Here is a 16,366-nt window from a genome sequence, read left to right as displayed (position 1 = left end):
AGAAGGAGGGAGAAGGAGGGAGAAGGAGGGAGAAGGAGGGAGAAGGAGGGAGAAGGAGGGAGAAGGAGGGAGAAGGAGGGAGAAGGAGGGAGAAGGGAGAAGGAGGGAGAAGGAGGGAGAAGGAGGGAGAAGGAGGGAGAAGGAGGAGAAGGAGGGAGAAGGAGGGAGAAGGAGGGAGAAGGAGGGAGAGAGAGGGTGAAGGAGGGTGAAGGAGTGTGAAGGAGGGAGAGGGAGAGAGAGGAGGGAGAGAAGGGAGAGAGCGAGAGGAGGGAGAGAGAGAGAGGTGGTGGGGGGGATTGGGATGCCAAGAGGGAGAGATCAGTAGGTGGAGACAGACAGAAAAGCATTTGCCATCAGAGCCCCCCTCCAAAGCAATGGGGATCCCAGTACCTGAGAGGCACCATGGAGACGTTAACTCCCTTCAGCGCCTCCAGCTGGCGAACTAAGCTGGTAGCAGAAAAGCCATCCGGCAAATTGGCTTCCAGGCGATGAGATCCTGGCATCGAGGAGTCACCTGTAGAGATAGTGAGGGGAACAGTGGAGCAGTCACCTGTCAGGAGAGGGAGAGAGAGAGAGAGAGAGAGAGAGAGAGAGAGAGTGAGCATGGGACAGAGTACAGGGAGCTTTACTCAGTATCTAACCCCGTGCTGTACCTGTCCTGGGAGTGTTTGATGGGGACAGTGTAGAGGGAGATTTACTCTGTATCTAACCCCGTGCTGTACCTGTCCTGGGAGTGTTTGATGGGGACAGTGTAGAGGGAGCGTTACTCGGTATCTAACCCCGTGCTGTACCTGTCCTGGGAGTGTTTGATGGGGACAGTGTAGAGGGAGCTTTACTCGGTATCTAACCCCGTGCTGTACCTGTCCTGGGAGTGTTTGATGGGGACAGTGTAGAGGGAGCTTTACTCGGTATCTAACCCTGTGCTGTACCTGTCCTGGGAGTGTTTGATGGGGACAGTGTAGAGGGAGATTTACTCTGTATCTAACCCAGTGCTGTACCTGTCCTGGGAGTGTTTGATGAGGACGGTGTAGAGGAAGCTTTACTCTGTATCTAACCCCGTGTCGTACCTGTCCTGGGAGTGTTTGATGGGGATGGTGTAGAGGGAGCTTTACTCTGTATCAAACACCGTGCTGTACCTGTCCTGGGAGTGTTTGATGGGTCACTGCAGAGGGAGCTTTACTCTGTATCTAACCCGGTGCTGTGCCTGTCCTGGGAGTGTTTGATGGGGATGGTTTAGAGGGAGCTTTACTCTGTATCAAACCCCGTGTTATACCTGTCCTGGGAGTGTTTGATAAGGACGGTGTAGAGGGAGCTTTACTCTGTATATAACCCCGTGTTGTACCTGTCCTGGGAGTGTTTGATGGGGACGGTGTAGAGGGAGCTTTACTCTGTATCAAACCCCGTGCTGTATCTGTCCTGGGAATGTTTGATGGGGACGGTGTCGAGGGAGCTTTACTCTGTATATAACCCCGTGTTGTACCTGTCCTGGGAGAGTTTGATGGGGACGGTGTAGAGGGAGCTTTACTATGTATCTAACCCCGTGCTGTATCTGTCCTGGGAGTGTTTGATGGGGAGGGTGGAGAGGGAGCTTTACTCTGTATCTAACCCCGTGCTGGACCGATCCTGGGAATGTTTGATAGGAACGGTGGAGAGGGAGCTTTACACTGTATCAAACACCGTGCTGTACAGGGCCTGGGAGTGTTTGATGGGGACACTGAAGAGGGAGCTTTACTCTGTATCTATCCCCGTGCTGTACCTGTCCTGGGAGTGTTTGATGGGGACAGTGTAGAGGGAGCTTTACTCTGTATCTAACCCCGTGCTGTAACTGTCCTGGGAGTGTTTGATGGGGACAGTATAGAGGGAGCTTTACTCTGTATCTAACCCAGTGCTGTACCTGTCCTGGGAGTGTTTGATGGGGACAGTGTAGAGGGAGCTTTACTCTGTATTTACCCTCGTGCTGTAATTGTCCTGGGAGTGTTTGATGGGGACGGTGTAGAGGAAGCTTTACTCTGTATCTAACCCCGTGTCGTACCTGTCCTGGGAGTGTTTGATGGGGATGGTGTAGAGGGAGCTTTACTCTGTATCAAACACCGTGCTGTACCTGTCCTGGGAGTGTTTGATGGGTCACTGCAGAGGGAGCTTTACTCTGTATCTAACCCTGTGTTGTACCTGTCCTGGGAGTGTTTGATGGGGACGGTGTAGAGGGAGCTTTACTCTGTATCTAACCCCGTGCTGTATCTGTCCTGGGAATGTTTGATGGGGACGGTGTCGAGGGAGCTTTACTCTGTATATAACCCCGTGTTGTACCTGTCCTGGGAGTGTTTGATGGGGACGGTGTAGAGGGAGCTTTACTCTGTATCTAACCCCGTGCTGTATCTGTCCTGGGAGTGTTTGATGGGGAGGGTGGAGAGGGAGCATTACTCTGTATCTAACCCCGTGCTGGACCGATCCTGGGAGTGTTTGATAGGAACGGTGGAGAGGGAGCTTTACACTGTATCTAACACCGTGCTGTACAGGGCCTGGGAGTGTTTGATGGGGACACTGAAGAGGGAGCTTTACTCTGTATCTAACCCCGTGCTGTACCTGTCCTGGGAGTGTTTGATGGGGACATTGTAGAGGGAGCTTTACTCTATATTTACCCTCGTGCTGTAACTGTCCTGGGAGTGTTTGATGGGGACAGTGTAGAGGGAGCTTTACTCTGTATTTAACCCCGTGCTGTATCTGTCCTGGGAATGTTTGATGGGGACGGTGTCGAGGGAGCTTTACTCTGTATATAACCCCGTGTTGTACCTGTCCTGGGAGTGTTTGATGGGGACGGTGTAGAGGGAGCTTTACTCTGTATCAAACCCCGTGCTGTATCTGTCCTGGGAGTGTTTGATGGGTCACTGCAGAGGGAGCTTTACTCTGTATCTAACCCGGTGCTGTGCCTGTCCTGGGAGTGTTTGATGGGGATGGTGTAGAGGGAGCTTTACTCTGTATCAAACCCCGTGTTATACCTGTCCTGGGAGTGTTTGATAAGGACGGTGTAGAGGGAGCTTTACTCTGTATCTAACCCCGTGCTGTATCTGTCCTGGGAATGTTTGATGGGGACGGTGTCGAGGGAGCTTTACTCTGTATATAACCCCGTGTTGTACCTGTCCTGGGAGTGTTTGATGGGGACGGTGTAGAGGGAGCTTTACTCTGTATCTAACACCGTGCTGTATCTGTCCTGGGAGTGTTTGATGGGGACACTGCAGAGGGAGCTTCACTCTGTATCTAACCCCGTGCTGTACCTGTCCTGGGAGTGTATGATGGGTGCGGTGGAGAGGGAGCTTTACTCTGTATCTAACCCCGTGCTGAACCTGTCATGGGAGTGTTTGATGGGGACACTGCAGAGGGAGCTTTACTCTGTATCAGACCCCGGGCTGTACCTGTCCTGGGAGTGTTTCATGGGGATAGTGTAGAGGGAGCATTACTCTGTATCTAACCCCGGGCTGTACCTGTCCTGGGAGTGTTTGATGGGGACAGTGTAGAGGGAGATTTACTCTGTATCTAACCGCGTGCTGTACCTGTCCTGGGAGTGTTTGATGGGGATGGTGTAGAAGGAGCTTTACACTGTATCTAACCCCATGCTTTACCTGTCCTGGGAGCGCTGGACGGGGACATTGCAGAGGGAGCTTTACTCTCTGTCTAACCCCGTGCTGCAACTGTCCTGGGAGTGTTTGATGGGGAGGGTGGAGAGGGAGCTTTACTCTGTATGTAACCCCGTGCTGGACCGATCCTGGGAGTGTTTGATAGGAACGGTGGAGAGGGAGCTTTACACTGTATCTAACACCGTGCTGTACAGGGCCTGGGAGTGTTTGATGGGGACACTGAAGAAGGAGCTTTACTCTGTATCTAACCCCGTGCTGTACCTGTCCTGGGAGTGTTTGATGGGGACAGTGTAGAGGGAGCTTTACTCTGTATCTAAGCCCGTGCTGTAACTGTCCTGGGAGTGTTTGATGGGGACAGAATAGAGGGAGCTTTACTCTGTATCTAACCCAGTGCTGTACCTGTCCTGGGAGTGCTTGATGGGGACAGTGTAGAGGGAGCTTTACTCTGTATTTATCCTCGTGCTGTAACTGTCCTGGGAGTGTTTGATGAGGACGGTGTAGAGGAAGCTTTACTCTGTATCTAACCCTGTGTCGTACCTGTCCTGGGAGTGTTTGATGGGGATGGTGTAGAGGGAGCTTTACTCTGTATCAAACACTGTGCTGTACCTGTCCTGGGAGTGTTTGATGGGTCACTGCAGAGGGAGCTTTACTCTGTATCTAACCCGGTGCTGTGCCTGTCCTGGGAGTGTTTGATGGGGATGGTGTAGAGGGAGCTTTACTCTGTATCAAACCCCGTGTTATACCTGTCCTGGGAGTGTTTGATGGGGACGGTGTAGAGGGAGCTTTACTCTGTATCTCACCCCGTGTTGTACCTGTCCTGGGAGTGTTTGATGGGGACGGTGTAGAGGGAGCTTTACTCTGTATCAAACCCCGTGCTGTATCTGTCCTGGGAGTGTTTGATGGGTCACTGCAGAGGGAGCTTTACTCTGTATCTAACCCGGTGCTGTGCCTGTCCTGGGAGTGTTTGATGGGGATGGTGTAGAGGGAGCTTTACTCTGTATCAAACCCCGTGTTATACCTGTCCTGGGAGTGTTAGATGGGGACAGTGTAGAGGGAGCTTTACTCTGTATCTAACCCCGTGCTGTACCTGTCCTGGGAATGTTTGATGGGGACGGTGTCGAGGGAGCTTTACTCTGTATATAACCCCGGGCTGTACCTGTCCTGGGAGTGTTTGATGGGGACGGTGTAGAGGGAGCTTTACTCTGTATCTAACACCGGGCTGTACCTGTCCTGGGAGTGTTAGATGGGGACAGTGTAGAGGGAGCTTTAGTCTGTATCTAACCCTGTGCTGTACCTGTCCATGGAGTGTTTGATGGGGACGATGGAGAGGGAGCTTTACTCTGTATCTAACCCCGTGCTGTACCTGTCCTGGGAGTGTTTGATGGGGACGGTGTAGAGGGAGCTTTCCTCTGTATCTAACCCCGTTCTGTACCTGTCTTGGGAGTGTTTGAGGGGGACGGTGGAGAGGGAGCTTTACTGTGTATCTAACCCCATGCTGTACCTGTCCTGGGAGTGTTTGACGGGGACACTGCAGATGGAGCTTTACTCTGTATCTAACCTCGTGCTGTACCTGTCCTGGGAGTGTTTGACGGGGACACTGCAGAGGGAGCTTTACTCTGTATCTAACCTCGTGCTGTACATTTCCTGGGAGTGTTTGATGGGGACAGTGTAGAGGGAGCATTACTCTGTATCTAATCCCGTGCTGTACTTGTCCTGGGAGTGCTTGATGGGGACAGTGCAGAATGAGCTTTACTCTGTATCTAACCCCGTGCTGTACCTGTCCTGGGAGTGTTTGATGGGGACAGTGTAGAGGGAGCTTTACTCTGTATCGAACCCTGTGCTGTACCTGTCCATGGGGTGTTTGATGGGGACGGTGGAGAGGGAGCTTTACTCTGTATCTAACCCCGTGCTGTCCCTGTCCTGGGAGTGTTTGATGTGGATGGTGTAGAGGGAGATTTACTCTGTATCTAACCCCGGGCTATACCTGTCCTGGGAGTGTTTGATAAGGACGGTGTAGAGGGAGCATTACTCTGTATCTAACCCCATGCTGTACCTGTCCTGGGAGTGTTTGATGGGGACAGTGTAGAGGGAGCTTTACTCTGTATCTAACCCCGTCTTGTACCTGTCCTGGGAGTGTTTGATGGGGACAGAGTAGAGGGAGCTTTACTCTGAATCTAACCCCGTGGTGTACCTGTCCTGGGAGTGTTTGATGGGGACACTGCAGAGGGAGCTTTACTCTGTATCTAACCCCGTGCTTTACCTGTCCTGGGAGTGTTTGACGGGGACACTGCAGAGGGAGCTATACTCTCTATCAAACTCCGTGCTGTACCTGTCCTGGCAGTGTTTGATGGGGACAGTGTAGAGGGAGCTTTACTCTCTATCTAACCCCATGCTGTACTTGTCCTGGGAGTGATTGATGGGGACAGTGCAGAATGAGCTTTACTCTGTATATAACCCCGTGTTGTACCTGTCCTGGGAGAGTTTGATGGGGACGGTGTAGAGGGAGCTTTACTATGTATCTAACCCCGTGCTGTATCTGTCCTGGGAGTGTTTGATGGGGAGGGTGGAGAGGGAGCTTTACTCTGTATCTAACCCCGTGCTGGACCGATCCTGGGAATGTTTGATAGGAACGGTGGAGAGGGAGCTTTACACTGTATCAAACACCGTGCTGTACAGGGCCTGGGAGTGTTTGATGGGGACACTGAAGAGGGAGCTTTACTCTGTATCTATCCCCGTGCTGTACCTGTCCTGGGAGTGTTTGATGGGGACAGTGTAGAGGGAGCTTTACTCTGTATCTAACCCCGTGCTGTAACTGTCCTGGGAGTGTTTGATGGGGACAGTATAGAGGGAGCTTTACTCTGTATCTAACCCAGTGCTGTACCTGTCCTGGGAGTGTTTGATGGGGACAGTGTAGAGGGAGCTTTACTCTGTATTTACCCTCGTGCTGTAATTGTCCTGGGAGTGTTTGATGAGGACGGTGTAGAGGAAGCTTTACTCTGTATCTAACCCCGTGTCGTACCTGTCCTGGGAGTGTTTGATGGGGATGGTGTAGAGGGAGCTTTACTCTGTATCAAACACCGTGCTGTACCTGTCCTGGGAGTGTTTGATGGGTCACTGCAGAGGGAGCTTTACTCTGTATCTAACCCTGTGTTGTACCTGTCCTGGGAGTGTTTGATGGGGACGGTGTAGAGGGAGCTTTACTCTGTATCTAACCCCGTGCTGTATCTGTCCTGGGAATGTTTGATGGGGACGGTGTCGAGGGAGCTTTACTCTGTATATAACCCCGTGTTGTACCTGTCCTGGGAGTGTTTGATGGGGACGGTGTAGAGGGAGCTTTACTCTGTATCTAACCCCGTGCTGTATCTGTCCTGGGAGTGTTTGATGGGGAGGGTGGAGAGGGAGCATTACTCTGTATCTAACCCCGTGCTGGACCGATCCTGGGAGTGTTTGATAGGAACGGTGGAGAGGGAGCTTTACACTGTATCTAACACCGTGCTGTACAGGGCCTGGGAGTGTTTGATGGGGACACTGAAGAGGGAGCTTTACTCTGTATCTAACCCCGTGCTGTACCTGTCCTGGGAGTGTTTGATGGGGACATTGTAGAGGGAGCTTTACTCTATATTTACCCTCGTGCTGTAACTGTCCTGGGAGTGTTTGATGGGGACAGTGTAGAGGGAGCTTTACTCTGTATTTAACCCCGTGCTGTATCTGTCCTGGGAATGTTTGATGGGGACGGTGTCGAGGGAGCTTTACTCTGTATATAACCCCGTGTTGTACCTGTCCTGGGAGTGTTTGATGGGGACGGTGTAGAGGGAGCTTTACTCTGTATCAAACCCCGTGCTGTATCTGTCCTGGGAGTGTTTGATGGGTCACTGCAGAGGGAGCTTTACTCTGTATCTAACCCGGTGCTGTGCCTGTCCTGGGAGTGTTTGATGGGGATGGTGTAGAGGGAGCTTTACTCTGTATCAAACCCCGTGTTATACCTGTCCTGGGAGTGTTTGATAAGGACGGTGTAGAGGGAGCTTTACTCTGTATCTAACCCCGTGCTGTATCTGTCCTGGGAATGTTTGATGGGGACGGTGTCGAGGGAGCTTTACTCTGTATATAACCCCGTGTTGTACCTGTCCTGGGAGTGTTTGATGGGGACGGTGTAGAGGGAGCTTTACTCTGTATCTAACACCGTGCTGTATCTGTCCTGGGAGTGTTTGATGGGGACACTGCAGAGGGAGCTTCACTCTGTATCTAACCCCGTGCTGTACCTGTCCTGGGAGTGTATGATGGGTGCGGTGGAGAGGGAGCTTTACTCTGTATCTAACCCCGTGCTGAACCTGTCATGGGAGTGTTTGATGGGGACACTGCAGAGGGAGCTTTACTCTGTATCAGACCCCGGGCTGTACCTGTCCTGGGAGTGTTTCATGGGGATAGTGTAGAGGGAGCATTACTCTGTATCTAACCCCGGGCTGTACCTGTCCTGGGAGTGTTTGATGGGGACAGTGTAGAGGGAGATTTACTCTGTATCTAACCGCGTGCTGTACCAGTCCTGGGAGTGTTTGATGGGGATGGTGTAGAAGGAGCTTTACACTGTATCTAACCCCATGCTTTACCTGTCCTGGGAGCGCTGGACGGGGACATTGCAGAGGGAGCTTTACTCTCTGTCTAACCCCGTGCTGCAACTGTCCTGGGAGTGTTTGATGGGGAGGGTGGAGAGGGAGCTTTACTCTGTATGTAACCCCGTGCTGGACCGATCCTGGGAGTGTTTGATAGGAACGGTGGAGAGGGAGCTTTACACTGTATCTAACACCGTGCTGTACAGGGCCTGGGAGTGTTTGATGGGGACACTGAAGAAGGAGCTTTACTCTGTATCTAACCCCGTGCTGTACCTGTCCTGGGAGTGTTTGATGGGGACAGTGTAGAGGGAGCTTTACTCTGTATCTAAGCCCGTGCTGTAACTGTCCTGGGAGTGTTTGATGGGGACAGAATAGAGGGAGCTTTACTCTGTATCTAACCCAGTGCTGTACCTGTCCTGGGAGTGCTTGATGGGGACAGTGTAGAGGGAGCTTTACTCTGTATTTATCCTCGTGCTGTAACTGTCCTGGGAGTGTTTGATGAGGACGGTGTAGAGGAAGCTTTACTCTGTATCTAACCCTGTGTCGGACCTGTCCTGGGAGTGTTTGATGGGGATGGTGTAGAGGGAGCTTTACTCTGTATCAAACACTGTGCTGTACCTGTCCTGGGAGTGTTTGATGGGTCACTGCAGAGGGAGCTTTACTCTGTATCTAACCCGGTGCTGTGCCTGTCCTGGGAGTGTTTGATGGGGATGGTGTAGAGGGAGCTTTACTCTGTATCAAACCCCGTGTTATACCTGTCCTGGGAGTGTTAGATGGGGACAGTGTAGAGGGAGCTTTACTCTGTATCTAACCCCGTGCTGTACCTGTCCTGGGAATGTTTGATGGGGACGGTGTCGAGGGAGCTTTACTCTGTATATAACCCCGGGCTGTACCTGTCCTGGGAGTGTTTGATGGGGACGGTGTAGAGGGAGCTTTACTCTGTATCTAACACCGGGCTGTACCTGTCCTGGGAGTGTTAGATGGGGACAGTGTAGAGGGAGCTTTAGTCTGTATCTAACCCTGTGCTGTACCTGTCCATGGAGTGTTTGATGGGGACGATGGAGAGGGAGCTTTACTCTGTATCTAACCCCGTGCTGTACCTGTCCTGGGAGTGTTTGATGGGGACGGTGTAGAGGGAGCTTTCCTCTGTATCTAACCCCGTTCTGTACCTGTCTTGGGAGTGTTTGAGGGGGACGGTGGAGAGGGAGCTTTACTGTGTATCTAACCCCATGCTGTACCTGTCCTGGGAGTGTTTGACGGGGACACTGCAGATGGAGCTTTACTCTGTATCTAACCTCGTGCTGTACCTGTCCTGGGAGTGTTTGACGGGGACACTGCAGAGGGAGCTTTACTCTGTATCTAACCTCGTGCTGTACATTTCCTGGGAGTGTTTGATGGGGACAGTGTAGAGGGAGCATTACTCTGTATCTAATCCCGTGCTGTACTTGTCCTGGGAGTGCTTGATGGGGACAGTGCAGAATGAGCTTTACTCTGTATCTAACCCCGTGCTGTACCTGTCCTGGGAGTGTTTGATGGGGACGGTGGAGAGGGAGCTTTACTCTGTATCTAACCCCGTGCTGTCCCTGTCCTGGGAGTGTTTGATGTGGATGGTGTAGAGGGAGATTTACTCTGTATCTAACCCCGGGCTATACCTGTCCTGGGAGTGTTTGATAAGGACGGTGTAGAGGGAGCATTACTCTGTATCTAACCCCATGCTGTACCTGTCCTGGGAGTGTTTGATGGGGACAGTGTAGAGGGAGCTTTACTCTGTATCTAACCCCGTCTTGTACCTGTCCTGGGAGTGTTTGATGGGGACAGAGTAGAGGGAGCTTTACTCTGAATCTAACCCCGTGGTGTACCTGTCCTGGGAGTGTTTGATGGGGACACTGCAGAGGGAGCTTTACTCTGTATCTAACCCCGTGCTTTACCTGTCCTGGGAGTGTTTGACGGGGACACTGCAGAGGGAGCTATACTCTCTATCAAACTCCGTGCTGTACCTGTCCTGGCAGTGTTTGATGGGGACAGTGTAGAGGGAGCTTTACTCTCTATCTAACCCCATGCTGTACTTGTCCTGGGAGTGATTGATGGGGACAGTGCAGAATGAGCTTTACTCTGTATCTCACCCCGTGCTGTACCTGTCGTGGGAGTGTATGATGGGGACAGTGTAGAGGGAGCTTTATTCTGTATCTAACCCCGTGCTGTACCTGTCCTGGGAGTGTTTGATGGGGAACTGCAGAGGGAGCTTTACTCTGTATCTAACCCCGTGCTGTACCTGTCCTGGGAGTGTTTGATGGGGACAGTGTAGAGGGAGCTTTACTCTGTATCTAAACCCGTGCTGTACCTGTCCTGGGAGTGTTTGATGGGGAACTGCAGAGGGAGCTTTACTCTGTATATAACCCCACGTTGTACCTGTCCTGGGAGTGTTTGATGGGGACGGTGTAGAGGGAGCTTTACTCTGTATCTAAACCCCGTGCTGTACCTGTCCTGGGAGTGTTTGATGGGGACAGTGTAGAGGGAGCTTTACTCTGTATCTAACCCCGTGCTGTACCTGTCCTGGGAGTGTTTGATGGGGACAGTGTAGAGGGAGCTTTACTCTGTATCTAACCCCGTGCTGTACCTGTCCTGGGAGTGTTTGATGGGGACGGTGTAGAGGGAGCTTTACTCTGTATCTAAGCCCGCGCTGTACCTGTCCTGGGAGTGTTTGATGTGGACTGTGTAGAGGGAGATTTACTCTGTATCCAACACCGTGTTGTACCTGTGTTTGACAGATTTTGTACTCACCGAGGCCTTTCGCCAGCCAGTCGTTGACTCCGTGGGGTGAGGCGTCGCAGGCAGTGTGGGGCGAGTAAATGGCCACCCGGTTCTCCAGGGCCCTCACGACCAGTCGCTCCTTCCAGGTTGCCATGGTGACCCGGGTCAGCGGGCGGAATAGCGGGGGATGGTAGGACAGCACCAGCTGGGCCTGGACCCGCAGCGCCTCCTGCAGGACCTCCTCGGTCAGGTCGTTGGTGAGCAGGAGGGTGCGGACCTGCAGGGGGGGGCTGGGCTCCACCAGGAGCCCCACGTTGTCCCAGCTCTCGGCCAGCGCCAGAGGCGCCAGTCGCTCCAATACGGCCACCACCCCGGCCAGCTCCATGGCCGCTCGCTGGGTCAGGGGCCGCGAGGGTGACCGCTGGGCTCGGTTCAGGAGGCGCAGCCCACTGCCCAACAGCAGACACAGCGGCCCAGCCAGCCGGAGACCTGGGAGAGTGGGAGAGACAGAGGGAGAGTCACCACCGAAAGCTATTCAACCACAACGGCATCACAAGCTCCGACAACCCTCCCTATCTCTGTCACCTCCTCCAGCCCCTACAACCCTCCCTATCTCTGTAACCTCCTCCAGCCCCTACACCCCTCCCTATCTCTGTAACCTCCTCCAGCCCCTACAACCCCTCCCTATCTCTGTAAGCTGCTCCAGCCCCTACAACCCTCCCTATCTCTGTAACCTCCTCCAGCCCCTACAACCCTCCCTATCTCTGTAACCTCCTCCAGTCCCTACAACCCTCCCTATCTCTGTAACCTCCTCCAGCCCCTACAACCCTCCCTATCTCTGTAACCTCCTCTAGCCCCTACAACCCTCCCTATCTCTGTAACCTCTTCCAGCCCCTACACCCCTATCTCTGTAACCTCCTCTAGGCCCTACAACCCTCCCTATCTCTGTAACCTCCTCTAGCCCCTACAACACTCCCTATCTCTGTAACCTCCTCCATCCCCTACAAACCTCCCTATCTCTGTAACCTCCTCTAGCCCCTACAACCCTCCCTATCTCTGTAACCTCCTCCATCCCCTACAACCCTATCTCTGTAACCTCCTCCAGCCCCTACACCCCTCCCTATCTCTCTAACCTCCTCCAGCCCCTACACCCCTCCCTATCTCTCTAACCTCCTCCAGCCCCTACACCCCTCCCTATCTCTGTAACCTCCTCCATCCCCTACAACCCTCCCTATCTCTGTAACCTCCTCTAGCCCCTACAACCCTCCCTATCTCTGTAACCTCCTCCATCCCCTACAACCCTCCCTATCTCTCTAACCTCCTCCAGCCCCTACACCCCTCCCTATCTCTCTAACCTCCTCCAGCCCCTACACCCATCCCTATCTCTCTAACCTCCTCCAGCCCCTACAACCCTCCCTATCTGAGCTCCTCCAATAACCACCCCATCCTGCAATTCCCATCGCTCCACCTTTAGCAGCCTCCTCAGGAAGCCTCGAAGGGGCAATAAGCTCTGGAATACCCTCCCTAAACCGCTGCCGCTGTTGAAGACCCACCTTAAAATTGACCCTCTTTGACCGCACGCCCTCTTTGACCCAATTCCCGTGTACCCCAACAGCACAACCATTATCGCCTCTGCTGTGGGCAAGCGGGTGGGGTGGTCATTGACTGCCCCAGATCAGGGTGCGGGGTCCCAGGAAGAGGGAGAGTTGAGAAGCCCCACCCAGTTGAATAGACCTCATGCAAGCAGAACCACATTGACCCTCACCTCAAAGTCAGCTCAAGAGCTTAATTGTCCAAAGAAAAGTGTTTTAAAAAATAAAATGTCAAATAAAACACCTTGAAAACGGCCCAAACGCAGTTAAACTGCAAAATAAACAACCCTGAACTGGGAAAGATGGGTTTAAATGTCTCCAACTGAGAGCTGCACTGTCCACTTCCGGGTTGGCTACTTCCTGGTCCGGCGGCACTTCCGGGTTCCCGCGCTTCCGCCTCTGCGCAGTGGCTCCCGCGTCTACGGCGGCCCGTGGGGTCGTGGGGAATGGTTTCGAGAAACGCGTTTTCAGACCCAGCTCTGAAATGGGGCGACCCCCCAGGCTGGGGGTGGGGCCAAATCCATCTGAGCCTCAGAGTGAAGGGGTTCAGGGGCTTCTGGAGCCTTATTGTTACATTTAAATGGATGGGTAGAGTCAGTGATAGGGGGAGAGTGTACATGGGGATGTGGGAGGGGGATTAAATGGGTGGGTAGAGTCAGTGATAGGGGGAGAGTGTACATGGGGGTGTGGGAGGGGGATTAAATGGGTGGGTAGAGTCAGTGATAGGGGGAGAGTGTACATGGGGATGTGGGAGGGGTTAAATGGGTTGGGAGAGTGTACATGGGGTTGTGGTAGGGGGATTAAATGGGTGGGTAGAGTCGGTGAGAGGGGGAGAGTGTACATTGGGATGTGGGAGGGGATTAAATGGGTCGGTAGAGTCAGTGATAGGGGGAGAGTGTACATGTGGATGTGGGAGGGGATTAATTGGGTGGGTAGAGTCAGTGAGAGGGGGAGAGTGTACATTGGGATGTGGGAGGGGATTAAATGGGTGGGTAGAGTCAGTGATAGGGGGAGAGTGTACATGGGGATGTGGGAGGGGTTAAATGGGTTGGGAGAGTGTACATGGGGTTGTGGTAGGGGGATGAAATGGGTGGGTAGAGTCAGTGATGGGGTAGATTGTACATTGGGATGTGGGAGGGGATTTAATGAGTGGGTAGAGTCAGTGATAGGGGGAGAGTGTACATGGGGATGTGGGAGGGGGATTAAATGGGTGGGTAGAGTTGGTGAGAGGGGGAGAGTGTACATTGGGATGTGGGAGGGGATTAAATGGGTCGGTAGAGTCAGTGATAGGGGGAGAGTGTACATGTGGATGTGGGAGGGGATTAATTGGGTGGGTAGAGTCAGTGAGAGGGGGAGAGTGTACATTGGGATGTGGGAGGGGATTAAATGGGTGGGTAGAGTCAGTGATAGTGGGAGAGTGTACATGGTTCTGTGGGAGGGGATTAAATCGGTGGGGTGAGTCAGTGCTGGGGGAGAGTGTACATGGTTCTGTGGGAGGGGATTAAATGGGTGGGGTGAGTCAGGGATAGGGTGAGAGTGTAAATGGGGGTGTGGGGGGTGGGGTATAATGGGTGGGTAGAGTCAGTGATTGGGGGAGAGTGTACATGGGGATGTGGGAGGGAATTAAATGGGTGGGTCGAGTCAGTGATAGGGGATAGTGTACATGGGGGTGTGGGAGTGGGATTACATGGGGGTGTGGGTTTGGGATTAAATGTGTGTGAAGAGTCAGTGATGGGAGAGTGAACATGGGGGCGTGGGAAGGGATTAAATGGGTGGGTAGAGTCAGTGACCGGGGAGAGTGTACATGAGGATGTTTGGGGGGATTAAATGGGTGGGTAGAGTCAGTTATAGGGGGAGAGTGTACATGGGGATGTGGGAGGGGATTAAATCGGTGGGGTGAGTCAGTGCTGGGGGAGAGTGTACATGGGGATGTGGGAGGGGATTAAATCGGTGGGGTGAGTCAGTGCTGGGGGAGAGTGTACATGGTTCTGTGGGAGGGGATTAAATGGGTGGGGTGAGTCAGGGATAGGGTGAGAGTGTAAATGGGGGTGTGGGGGGTGGGGTATAATGGGTGGGTAGAGTCAGTGATAGGGGGAGAGTGTACATGGGGATGTGGGAGGGAATTAAATGGGTGGGTCGAGTCAGTGATAGGGGATAGTGTACATGGGGGTGTGGGAGTGGGATTACATGGGGGTGTGGGTTTGGGATTAAATGTGTGTGAAGAGTCAGTGATGGGAGAGTGAACATGGGGGTGTGGGAAGGGATTAAATGGGTGGGTAGAGTCAGTGACCGGGGAGAGTGTACATGAGGATGTTTGAGGGGATTAAATGGGTGGGTAGAGTCAGTTATAGGGGGAGAGTGTACATGGGGATGTGGGAGGGGATTAAATCGGTGGGGTGAGTCAGTGCTGGGGGAGAGTGTACATGGTTCTGTGGGAGGGGATTAAATGGGTGGGGTGAGTCAGGGATAGGGTGAGAGTGTAAATGGGGGTGTGGGGGGTGGGGTATAATGGGTGGGTAGAGTCAGTGATAGGGGGAGAGTGTACATGGGGATGTGGGAGGGAATTAAATGGGTGGGTCGAGTCAGTGATAGGGGATAGTGTACATGGGGGTGTGGGAGTGGGATTACATGGGGGTGTGGGTTTGGGATTAAATGTGTGTGAAGAGTCAGTGATGGGAGAGTGAACATGGGGGCGTGGGAAGGGATTAAATGGGTGGGTAGAGTCAGTGACCGGGGAGAGTGTACATGAGGATGTTTGGGGGGATTAAATGGGTGGGTAGAGTCAGTTATAGGGGGAGAGTGTACATGGGGATGTGGGAGGGGATTAAATCGGTGGGGTGAGTCAGTGCTGGGGGAGAGTGTACATGGTTCTGTGGGAGGGGATTAAATGGGTGGGGTGAGTCAGGGATAGGGTGAGAGTGTAAATGGGGGTGTGAGGGGTGGGGTATAATGGGTGGGTAGAGTCAGTGATAGGGGGAGAGTGTACATGGGGATGTGGGAGGGAATTAAATGGGTGGGTCGAGTCAGTGATAGGGGATAGTGTACATGGGGGTGTGGGAGTGGGATTACATGGGGGTGTGGGTTTGGGATTAAATGTGTGTGAAGAGTCAGTGATGGGAGAGTGAACATGGGGGCGTGGGAAGGGATTAAATGGGTGGGTAGAGTCAGTGACCGGGGAGAGTGTACATGAGGATGTTTGGGGGGATTAAATGGGTGGGTAGAGTCAGTTATAGGGGGAGAGTGTACATGGGGATGTGGGAGGGGATTAAATCGGTGGGGTGAGTCAGTGCTGGGGGAGAGTGTACATGGTTCTGTGGGAGGGGATTAAATGGGTGGGGTGAGTCAGGGATAGGGTGAGAGTGTAAATGGGGGTGTGGGGGGTGGGGTATAATGGGTGGGTAGAGTCAGTGATAGGGGAGAGTGTACATGGGGATGTGGGAGGGAATTAAATGGGTGGGTCAAGTCAGTGATAGGGGGATAGTGTACATGGGGGTGTGGGAGTGGGATTACATGGGGGTGTGGGTTTGGGATTAAATGTGTGTGAAGAGTCAGTGATGGGAGAGTGAACATGGGGGTGTGGGAAGGGATTAAATGGGTGGGTAGAGTCAGTGACCGGGGAGAGTGTACATGAGGATGTTTGAGGGGATTAAATGGGTGGGTAGAGTCAGTTATAGGGGGAGAGTGTACATGGGGATGTGGGAGGGGATTAAATCGGTGGGGTGAGTCAGTGCTGGGGGAGAGTGTACATGGTTCTGTGGGAGGGGATTAAATGGGTGGGGTGAGT

The 16,366-nt window shown here is 53.0% G+C and overlaps 1 protein-coding gene across 1 annotated transcript; it reads right to left on the bottom strand.

The window, feature by feature from the left end:
* Nucleotides 1-390: 390 nt before the first annotated feature.
* Nucleotides 391-12,933, bottom strand: LOC144675601 (NIF3-like protein 1; the record flags this gene model as incomplete). Its single annotated transcript, XM_078536249.1, has 3 exons — nucleotides 12,756-12,933; nucleotides 11,021-11,479; nucleotides 391-550 (listed from the first exon to the last, which is right to left on the bottom strand). Coding segments are annotated over exons 2-3 (515 nt in total), but the record flags the coding sequence as incomplete, so codon positions are not given.
* Between the last annotated feature and the right edge of the window lie 3,433 nt (nucleotides 12,934-16,366).

Source organism: Cetorhinus maximus, unplaced genomic scaffold (assembly GCF_964194155.1).
Source record: "Cetorhinus maximus unplaced genomic scaffold, sCetMax3.hap1.1 HAP1_SCAFFOLD_1033, whole genome shotgun sequence".
NCBI classification, from domain to species: domain Eukaryota; kingdom Metazoa; phylum Chordata; class Chondrichthyes; order Lamniformes; family Cetorhinidae; genus Cetorhinus; species Cetorhinus maximus.
This window is presented reverse-complemented; position numbering and strand designations above follow the sequence as displayed.